The sequence below is a fragment of the Anguilla anguilla genome, chromosome 1, assembly GCF_013347855.1.
Source record: "Anguilla anguilla isolate fAngAng1 chromosome 1, fAngAng1.pri, whole genome shotgun sequence".
Classification (NCBI taxonomy): Eukaryota; Metazoa; Chordata; class Actinopteri; order Anguilliformes; family Anguillidae; genus Anguilla; species Anguilla anguilla.
In genome coordinates this window covers 57,566,116-57,577,562 of record NC_049201.1, presented here as the reverse complement: position 1 = coordinate 57,577,562, position 11,447 = coordinate 57,566,116, and the positions used below count along the sequence as shown (strand labels likewise).

The window sequence follows — 11,447 nt, the reverse complement described above, 5'->3', positions numbered from 1 at the left end:
GATAGTGTGGCTGACATCACATGCTTCACAGAACACCTGCTCATTTGTCCTTTCCCAAATCGACAGCAGAGGTTGACACCGGGCACTGTTAAATATGATTGGCCATTCTAAACTGGGAAGAAAAAGTACTATAGATATACTTGAGAAAATGTTTTTTACTAATACCTAGACTTCTAATAAATGTAATGTTTTATGTACACAGTTAATACAGCCACAAAGCCATATTTGAACCTGTAAACCCAGCTTCTGAAGTTCAGATGTTCACATACATTACCAGACTAATTTGAGATGCTTCTAACGTGCCCAGGAGCAAGGTCAGATGTTCAACCAGAAACACTTCAACATCCTGCTGCACAAACTGATCCTGCAAAATGAAAACAGCACTGCTAAGCCAATAATGTTAACATTAGTAGAAAACTGCTTAATTATTAATGGTGGGAAGAACCTAAGGCAAAATTGTCTTCCTTTTTTTTCATATTGTATTCATTTCCAAAACTGGAATGCAAGTGGTAATGCAAGCAGCAAAAATCTTTTACACTATAATTTGCTGAATAAACACTGAAAAAAAACAGTAGACTGCTCCAAGGTATTAAAGCCTTTTATTTGCAAATTAGTATAAAGTTTTGCTCCTGTGTTAAAAATATTACAGATTGTTAGTTTCATCCTCTGCAGTATGTTTACACTGTATAGTAATGGAAGGGTGGGGTGGAGGTGGAATGGGGGCAGGTTTCAGAGTCTCACAATATTTACACCCAGTCACCCTACTCCACACCCACCACCCACAGGGCACATTCAGAAAGGAATTAGAAAATAAGACGGACGTCTAACAAGCGGACAAATGTACAGTATAGACTCATGGGAAATGCGGGGGAGGAGTCAGGTCAGGGCCCCGCCCTCTCCCTTTAACTGAACCACTCGTTCAATTTACAGGTATTCCTGCAGTCAAGGAGCAGGTACACTCACACACACACACACAAACGCAACGGTGCATGCACAAGCACATGCGCACACACCCGCAAACACTCATGCACAAGCACACACGTGTACGCATGCACACAACAGCTTGACACACCGTATGACTCAACAGCCCCGGCTCCCCCCTGTGGTATTTTAGAGCCTGGGTATGAAGGTTGAGCCCCGCAAGCTTTGGTTAGAGCCACTCAGGTTTCGATTAATCAGCCTTTCTGCAGGTCTACTTTTGTGCCTGGGATGTGACACATCTCACCACACACTCAAAAAGTGAGGGAGGAAAAGTCTCAAAACCATAGGCCCAGGTTCTGCTGGGGGAAAGAAGACAGATTCACACATGCACGCCTGATACTTCATAGCTGGCATGCGCAGCTACAGATGCATGGGGAATGGCTCCGCACTGCAAATGGAAGTTGGGTTTTCAACACATCCAAGACGCAGACCTGGCCAACACATCCAGTCACTGGACCTGGCCCGACCATCGAGATGTGGGTGAGCAAGTCAGTGAAGAATTTTATCAGCGTGTTTTATTCTTGCAGCCAAACTGCTACAGGGCTAGACAAGAGTCTACAAGCAAGAGTCCAATAGCATTTCCATGAGAGACCTTAACGCACGGTAATAAAACACGCAACACACCGCATCTTCGCAAGCAATCAGTCATCTGTGGTCCTCAAAAAAGGTTGAATATAAACAATGGCCACACACTCTTAACAGTGGATCACAAAACAGGCTATGATTTCAGCCCAACTGCGACCCATTTAAGTATCGGCTAATCAACAGCATACCCAGGGAACAACGACCCCCAGAAGAGGAGCTCAGATGTATGACGATGATTCCTTGGACACTCATGCAATGGCTAAGCAGTGTTAATTGGATAACAGATATTGGTTTCGGATATCAGGTAGACTGCATGAAAACCCTCCACAGTAACAGGTTAAGCACAGTTACAGTGCCCCACCCTTCCAATAAAATTCACTATGAAACCAAACTTACAACCGGGTCTGAAAAAGTATAAAGTTAAAAAAAGAATCACATTTTTTATCTAATAAAAACTCACTCAAATCAAATAGCATTTCTATAGCTTTCTCACCTAATATTTACATCCAAAAACTAATAAATTATAACCATTACATAAGACATTCTGTCTGGTGTGCATTTCTACTCGTTCAAATTGCTATTTGCAGGTGTATGTAAAAAAAAAAAAAAAAAAAGAAAAAAAAAAAAAGCATGCATGTCTGACCAAGTGAGTCCAATTTCAGCTTTATGTTTACATGTAAACAGGTTTAAAATGTGTTTGTTGCTTGCATGCCTGTTTGAATGCCTAACATTTGTATGTACGTGTTCTGTCCATCCATGTTCGTCTCAACTGCCTACATTTGCGCATCACTAAGTACAGAACAGCATGTCCTTATATACATGGGTTTATCAGTGTATTCTTGTCTTGCTGAAAACGAATAAAAAAACGTGTGGATGTGTGCCCTTATACGTATGGATTTGCGGTTAACATGCGTGTCTGTATGTGAGTACACTTAAATCTGCATGTGTGTGTGTTTGCAGGGCAGGCCCTGCTGTAGTACATACACACACTCATACTGGGCTGGGGAGAGTATTTGTGGAGTGAGTCAACAACAAAGAAAGCAAGGGCAACACTGTCACACCACAACGAACCCTGTATCATCCAGAAAACCATCAGACGTCTGATAAAAACTGAAGACCTCTCTGACAACAGACAGGAAAATGAGACAACGCACTGCCTTTAGAAACTACTGAACAGACCTCCAATGTGGCAGATTAGAACGTCCTAGAGCCATTCGGACGTCTGTCTCTAACGACCATTATCTCTCCCTTACACTCTCTCTCTCTCATACACATACACACACACATACACAGGTAAACATCCAAGAATGTCTACGTGGGACGTTCATTAAATTACCTGTGATCTACAGTATATTCAAACATTACTATTTATCTTTAAAACCCAATCCATTATAACCATGATAATAAAAGAGCTCAGTAAACATTTATAGCAAAAATTTCTATAAACATTACATTTTTCCTTCCAAAAAAAAAAAAAGTTGTGCAAGACAAGGACGGCGTCCTTCTGAAGGAGGAGAACGGGAAGCTGCACAGTAAGACGCCCTGAGCATCACCACAGCCCACAGCAGGTTAACGTTAAGCAGCGCACGGGCCTCCAGCCTATCAGTGATCTGCAAGGTCGAAAGAAACCAATCATCCCCTAATGTGAACGAATGAATACAGCCAATGCGTGACTGTCCTAACGGAAAGCTTTAGCGTAAATGTCCGACAATGTGAATGGACAGCACTCAACGCAGCAATAAAGCCTTTCGTGTCCGACTGAGAATTCTGCTTTAATTTTTCCGTTGGCTGATGTGAATGAACAAACAAAGGAATGATCCAATGAATAGACCATTGCACTAATCAGGAAATTTAGTCGTAAATGGACGATTGTGATGAATGAACTGGAGTTTGTTTTAAATGGAACACTGGCTAATTAGGCAAGGCCAGTAGCTGGGTCTCTGGAGGACGTGTGCAAAGATTCTGCTTTCTTTTTGCCCTCCCCCTTCATCATCTCCCTCCTCTTCAAACAAACAAACAAACAAACATCTGTCAGTTCTTTGACATAAATATTAATGTTAGTATAATCACAACTGCCAATTTTAATCGTTATACACCTTACATCCCAGCTTTGCACATTTTGCTTTTTTCATCCCCATTAAAATATTGAGTTTTTTTTTTAATTTCATACAAATTCTTTTTGTTATTTAAAATTTATCTAATAAATAATAAATTCAGACATTAAAAAATGACCCCCCCTGGAGGTTTTGCTAAGTACAGTATGCTGCTCTAGCAAACGAACACACACACACACACACACACTCGCACGCACGCACATGCACACAAACATACATTCAAGAGCAGGCGAACAGGCGCACACACAAAACGCACGGGCACAAACTTTTCAGTTTGTATTTTTTCTCCCCCAATTCTACTTAGTCAGTATTGTTCACACCTCTTTTTGTCCAGTCTCTGAATATACACACATTCATATTACCTCGCACGCGTGCGCACAGATACGCGCACGCTGTAGCTTATAACCGCTTCAGTGAAGCCCGCGGCCTGCGGACCCCGCGGCCTGCCCTCATCGCCGCGCCCGCTGGCCCCGCCTGCTGGGAGGGGTCTCCACAGCCCCGGTGACATCAGACGCGACGTCGCCTGGGGTAGCTCGCCTAAAAACACCAGCTACGATCAAAGCCAAGGGGCCAGCGGAAAACGTCGAGATGCGCAGAGGGCTGGCGGAAGCTCCGCCCCGAAGAGCCGGTCCTGACCAGGCCCCGGGCCGGCCCCCAGCCCATTCTCCCGCCGTCCACCGAGTCTGACATCACATTGCTATGGAAACGGAACCCCACCCCTCTGGCTATTAAAGAGGTCTACAGGAGGGGGAAAACAAAAGGATGGAAATAAAAGAGAAAACGATGGAATCCAGGAGTCAGCTGCTGTCAACAGTTGTTCTGGGGGGGGGGGGGGGGGGTGGTGCGAAGGGGTGGGCGGGTGGGGCCTGGGAGGCCGATTCACAGCCAGGGCGCTCAGTCCAGCTTCTCCAGCACGGAGGGCACGTACACCAGGCTGAGCTCGCTGCCGAAGTCGCAGACGATGGCGGCGTTGTCCAGCACCAGCAGCTGCCGCACGCCCTGGCCCTCGCTGCTCTGGCCCAGGTACACCGTCTGCAGCAGGTCCCCGTAGTTCAGGTCCCAGAAGGACACGCAGCCCTGGCCCCCCGTCACCAGCAGGCTCTCCGAGATCACGCCCAGACTGGCCCCGCAGCCCACCTCCTGAGGGGGAACAGGGACAGTGAGCGCAGAAAGGCAGCCCTGACCGGTGAAGCGGCGCAGGCTGAACGCTGTGACACAGACGCGCAAACGCGCTCGCGGTCACGCTCGCGCTCGCGGGCCCACGCACCTGCTGTATGGAGTAGAGCTTGATGTTCGTGCTGCGGTCCCAGATGCAGATGAGGTCGTCCAGCCCGCTGCTGATCACGCAGGAGGTGGTGCAGACCAGGGAGGTGACGTCGCCGCGGTGACCGTAAACGTGGCTGACCCTGCTTCCCGTCAGGACGTCCCACAGGCAGATGGCCCCGTCCTGCCCCCCACTGGCCAGAACCATGGTCTAAAAGACAAAGGCAGAAGGGGGGGCATAAGAGCCCAGCAGCGCACGGTTTCTGTTCCAGCATCTTAACCCATCAGGATTAAAACCCTTTAAAACCAACGGAAAAAGAGCACGCCCCCTAAAGTGAAAATGGCACACTGGGTGCGGCAGGGAAGGGGACAGACCTGGTCGATGTAGATGGCAGTTATACCCCCAGAGTGACCCTGCAGAGTGAAGAGACAACAGGAATCCTCCAAGCGGTACACCTGAGACAGAGGAAATGAGTTTGCCACTGTTATACATATAGACTGGCAAAAACACTGCACATATTAGTGTGTGTATGTGTATGTCTGTATGACTGTATGTGTGTATGTATGTTTGTATGCGTGCATGTCCGTATATGTGATGTGTGCAAGCGTGATGTGTATAAATGTGTGTATGTATGTCTGTATGTGTGATGTGTGACATCTGTATGTATGCCTGTGTGTGTAATGTGTGTATGTGTGCATGTCTGTATGTCAATATGTGTGATGTGTGCATGCATGTCTGTATATGTGATGTAGAAGAGAACACTTATTCAGAGGAGTCACTAGGGGGGTGCGGGGGGTGCGGACCGCACCGGGGGAAACCATCAGAGACATCAGTGACACCAAAATGTGTTTTGTGCAGCGATGGGTTGAAACAGCTAGTTTCTCCGATGCAGTTTACTGCCGGTTGATTTAATTTGCGGTATTAATGTGATGAGAAGTGCTTTGTCGTTTGAATGCATAACACGCAATTCCTTGCGCCCACTCCCACCAGTATTTTTTTACCTCAGATTTGACATCAAACCATTTTTTTTTAACTTCATCAGTTGTGCGCCCTTCTCCGGATACAGCGTTCACTGAACGAGTAATAGCATCCCATGCATCTTTTTTTGTGTTATTTTATATCCACTACTGACACTACTAAATATGACATGTCGTTTGCTGTTAACTTCCTGCAGCAGTACCTCCACTTCAGAACTACTGAAGTTTTTCTTACGTTTGGAGTCCGGGGCTCCACCGACCTTAGATTTTCGTTTGGGCATTCTTGACTTCTCTCCAGGCTTTTTTTTTTCTTCCGGTCCAGGTTTTTTTTTTTCTTCTAGTCCAGTTTTTTCTTATTCCAGTCCATGTTTTTTTTTCTTCCAGTCAGGTTTTTTTTTTTTTTTTTTTTTTGCAAGTTATTTCTCAGTAAAGGGACACCTCGGCCTTTTAACAGTTCTAAAATCAATGTGCTACAAAATCCAGCATTCTAAAGCAGTTTAAGGGGAGGCACCACCATCAAAAACGATGATTTTGGTTCCATATGTCAATTCTGATATTTTTTGATATAACTTCTATTGTTTCATAAAATGAACAAACTAAAGGTAAATAATCGTTATAAATTGTTAATTTAGATGATAATATAACACCATCGTCAAGTACACAAAGCATAAAATTAGCTTGTGATAGCACCTTTTATGATTAAATGCCTCTGCGGTTTTAAAACTGACCTGGTTGAATCATATATCATTAAATACAGCATGTATGGATGTCTCTATGCGTGTATGTCTGTATGTGTTATGTGTGTATGTGTGACGTCTGTATGTGTGATGTGTGTATGTCTATATGCGTGAAGTATGTATGCATGTATGTCTGTATGTGTGATGTGTGTATGTATGTATTTATGTCTGTATGTGTGATGTCTGTACGTGTGATGTCTGTACGTGTGTATGTATGTATGTATGTATGTTTGTATGTGTGATGTATGTATGCATGTATGTCTGTACGTGTGATGTCTGTATGTGTGTATGTATGTATGTTTGTATGTGTGATGTATGTATGCATGTATGTCTGTATGTGTGTATGTGTGCATGTGTGATTTGTGTATGCGTACATGTGCGCTCACACCCTCACCCTGACAGTGTGGTCCTGGCTGCCCGTCACCACCCTGCCGGCGGCGGCCCGCAGCACAGTGATGGGTTTCTGATGGGCGCACTGCACCGAGCGCGTCAGCTGGCAGCTGATCACGTCCTCACTGCTGTAGCAGGGAGAGGGGGGCATGCTGCCCCGCCCGGGGGTCCCTGCAGAGACACACAGAGCACTGAACCAGGAGCCCCATACGGGCACTTTACAGGACACCCGCCCTGGAGTCCCTGCAGAGACACACAGAGCACTGAACCAGGAGCCCCATACGGGCACTTTACAGGACACCCGCCCTGGAGTCCCTGCAGAGACACACAGAGCACTGAACCAGGAGCCCCATACGGGCACTTTACAGGACACCCGCCCTGGAGTCCCTGCAGAGACACACAGAGGACTGAACCAGGAGCCCCATACGGGCACTGTACAGGACACCCGCCCTGGAGTCCCTGCAGAGACACACAGAGCACTGAACCAGGAGCCCCGTACGGGCACTTTACAGGACACCCACCCTGGGGTCCCTGCAGAGACACACAGAGCACTTAACCTGGAGCCCCGTACAGGCACTTTACAGGACACCCGCCCTGGAGTCCCTGCAGAGACACACAGAGCACTGAACCAGGAGCCCCATACGGGCACTTTACAGGACACCCACCCTGGGGTCCCTGCAGAGACACACAGAGCACTTAACCTGGAGCCCCGTACGGGCACTTTACAGGACACCCGCCCTGGGGTCCCTGCAGAGACACACAGAGCACTGAACCAGGATCCCCATACGGGCACTCTACAGAACAGACAGGCGGACAAGAAGATAAACAGACAGAGGGAAGAGCAGTGACACAGGGGAAGTCAGTGAAGGAGTAGGCCTTGTTATGGGATAAAAACACACAATGATACGTTGGCAGGAAAGACAGGCAGACACATACAGAACAGACAGACGGACACTGAGACAGAGACACTGTCCAACAGACAGCCTGCCATCCCCTCTCATTCGGGAATCGGGTACACATTTGGACAGAAAAACGGTTCTAGCACGGCATTTACACAGAGAAGTGAATGCTTGGACTCACCGCGGTACTGCAGCAGGCCGAGTGGCTTATTGATGTCCACGGTGAAGAAGTCCAGAGAGCCGTTCAGGCGGGCCGCTACGATCCTGCAGCACAACAGCAGCATCAGGTGACCAAGCCTGCACTCCAGAGACCATCATATCCCCTGCCATGCACGTGTGTATGTTACTGTGTACTTCAAGTGTATTTGTGTGGTGCATGTGTGTATATGCCTGTATGTGTCTGTGTTTGTGTGTGTGTGTGTGTGTGTGTGTGTGGTGTGTGTCTGGTGTTCATGTGCTTGTTTTTGTGTCTGTGTGTGTGTTCGTGTGTGTGTCTGTGTGTGTGTCCGTGTGTGTGTCTGTGTGTGTGTTCGTGTGCGTGTCTGTGTGTGTGTTCCTGTGCGTGTCTGTGTGTGTGTTTGTGTGTGTGTTTGTGTGCGTGTCTGTGTGCGTGTCTGTGTGTGTGTCTGTGTGTGTGTCTGTGCGTGTGTGTGTGTGTGTTCCTGTGCGTGCCTGTGTGTGTGTTTGTGTGCGTGTCTGTGTGTGTTCGTGTTCCTGTGGGTGTTTGTGTGTGTGTTCCTGTGTGTGTCTCTGTGTGTGTATTCGTGCGGGTGTTTGTGGCTTGTTTACCGGTTATTAAGGAAGGCCAGCGCTGTGATCCCTGATACACCATCTTCATTACTGCAGCGCAGGCTGCCCTCCACTGCATCCCACAGCTGCCACAGGGAACAGACAGGAGGGCACTTACCGACAGCACTACAACTACACACACTCTACAGACATATACACACCCACTGCAACACACACATACTAAAACTATACATAGTGCACACACACAGGAATCCACTACAACTACACACACACTACAGACATATACACACCCACTGCAACACAAACATACTAAAACTACACATAGTGCACACACACAGGAATCCACTACAACTACACGCATAGCAACTACACACATGTACAGGGCATAACTACACACACAAACACTACAACTATATACACACTATAAACAAACAAAATAAAGCTATGCATACTATAACTACAGGCACAGACACACAAATAGCCACTACAATTACACACTGTGTAATTATACACAGCTACACGCAAGTACAGTACACCAATACAGACAGAAACTCATCACAAATGACACATTAGGTCCATCACTTCAAGCACAGAGAGTAACACGGCAATGCACACATGCATGCACACACACCACACACACACACACGCTCTCACCTCCAGCTTGCCACTGCTCCTCCCTGCTGCGATGAGGTTACCCCTGAGCTCCATGGCCCACACAGAGCTGTCCCAGTCGGGAGGGTTGGGGGAGGGGCGGTCCGGCGGCAGAATCGGGGGGTCCCCCAGGCTGCGGCGTCTCTGCTGAGCGGGCGGGGGCGAGGGAGGGAACCCCAGGGTGGGCGAAGGCTCGTGCTCCTGGTAGGCACGCTCCACCAGACCCCCAAAATCGAAACCAGAGTCGGGCAGCGCCTGGGACGGGGGCTGCTTGCCGAAGTTGGTGTCGATGAGGGGGGTGAGGTCAGGCTGGTCTACGAACAGAGTGGGGCGCGAAGGGGTGGCTCTCCTCCGCAGGGGGTAGCCCGCTCCGTCCGCCCCCACCAAGCCTCCGACCATCTCCAGCTCATCCACCCCACCCAGACTCTCAGGCTCGGCCATACCCACAGCATCCCAGCAGTTCTGCTGTTCCCAGCATCCACTGCTGCTACACCTGCGCAGACTGACAGAGAAACACTATAAGACAGACTGAGAGACACTGTGAGACACACTGAGAGACAGCCAGTATGAGACTCACTGAGAGACACTATGAGACACACTGAAAGACAGATACTATGAGACACATTGAGAGACAGACAGTATGAGACTCACTGAAAGACAGATACTATGAGACACACTGAAAGACAGATACTATGAGACACACTGAGAGACAGACAGTATGAGACTCATTGAAAGACAGACACTATGAGACACACTGAAAGACACACTATGGGACTTACACAAGCTGACAATGCACAGCCACAATAACTAAAAAACAAAGTTGGACTTATACTACCCAAATTAACACAATTTAATACAATCTGTAATGCTTTGTTAATATGTTCAACTAGTGTGGCTACAGCCAGACATAACAGATACCAACTGAGTTCCAGGCTTAAGCCCTGGTCACCAGGCTGGGCTGTTGCGAATGTACAGTAACAATTAGGGTTAGAGTTAGGGTTATAGTTCATATAAAAGGCTGTTACCCATGGTTTGGGATGAGCGTCAGACAGTCCCCTGTCTGTGCGTCCCACACACGGATCTGTCCCGCCAAGCAACAGCTGGCCAGCAGCATTCCATCACTGGCCAGACACTCAATATCCTGAACACAAGAGGGAAATGGTGAACTACAGACTTGCATTTACATTAAAAGAAATGTGCTGTACGGCTACTGTTGAACAGTGAGATATATAACCGAACATCAATAAACTTCATTCGTAATACTGTTCAACAGGCAGTGCTACTGAAAATGTTAAACTGTAAAAAATATGTGTGTGCTCGCGCACGCATGTGTGTGTGTGTGTGTGTGCGTGTGTGCGTGTGTGCGTGTGCGTGTGAGCGTCTGGAAGTATCATACCATGCTGTGCCCACGAAGCAGCAGAGGCGAGATTTCACTGACAGGAGGCGAGTACCCGTAGTCATCGCAGGGCAGGTCACCGCGACGACGGCGGCCGTGGGGTACCCCGTTCTGCCCGTAGTTGCGGGGACACAGCACCCGGTACAGGCAGAAGAGCAGGAGGACAAGAAGCACCCCCGCAGCGAGACCCAGGGCCGCCACCCTAAAAGGGACAATGGGACACAGCCTTAGACTCAGCTGCCTGGGACACGAGGAACATAGCCCACATTGCTCAAATTTCCTGGATCCCATTACGGTAGGAGCTCCCTGCCCAACAAACAATACACAATCTATGTGAATCGCACTAAGTTAGCATGGTTGGTATTGTTAAAAAAGTCCTGTCCAGTATCTGCTCAGCATTACAGGTTGAATGCAGAGTATTGTATTTTGTTTGTTGCAGGTGGGATAAGGTTGCCCTCTTGTGGCAAATCTGCAAACAGCAATGATACACCCTCAGACCTGGGAGGTGTTGGCTCAAATTCAGGCCTCAGGGAGTATGAAAGAGCAGAAGAAATGTCAGCAAGCTACAGACTGATAAAAAACAGACAAACTTCTTTCACATACAAACACAGCCACACAATGACACATATAACCCGACAGGAGTACCCAAACTCACACAAACTCACTTAACCGACAGACAAACATCCTGCTGGGTGTTTGTCTA

The 11,447-nt window shown here is 47.8% G+C and overlaps 1 protein-coding gene across 1 annotated transcript in view; it reads right to left on the bottom strand.

The window, feature by feature from the left end:
- Positions 1–582: 582 nt before the first annotated feature.
- Positions 583–11,447, bottom strand: part of scap (SREBF chaperone) — a 30,861-nt gene continuing 19,996 nt past the window's right edge. Inside the window, exons 15-23 of the mRNA XM_035387993.1 lie at positions 10,745–10,946; positions 10,374–10,489; positions 9,352–9,850; positions 8,737–8,822; positions 8,129–8,211; positions 7,053–7,219; positions 5,319–5,399; positions 4,948–5,154; positions 583–4,820 (exon numbers count right to left, since the gene is read on the bottom strand). Coding sequence (XP_035243884.1) covers positions 4,575–4,820; positions 4,948–5,154; positions 5,319–5,399; positions 7,053–7,219; positions 8,129–8,211; positions 8,737–8,822; positions 9,352–9,850; positions 10,374–10,489; positions 10,745–10,946 — 1,687 coding nt within the window. The 3' untranslated portion in view covers positions 583–4,574. The remainder of the gene's footprint in view (positions 4,821–4,947; positions 5,155–5,318; positions 5,400–7,052; positions 7,220–8,128; positions 8,212–8,736; positions 8,823–9,351; positions 9,851–10,373; positions 10,490–10,744; positions 10,947–11,447) is intronic.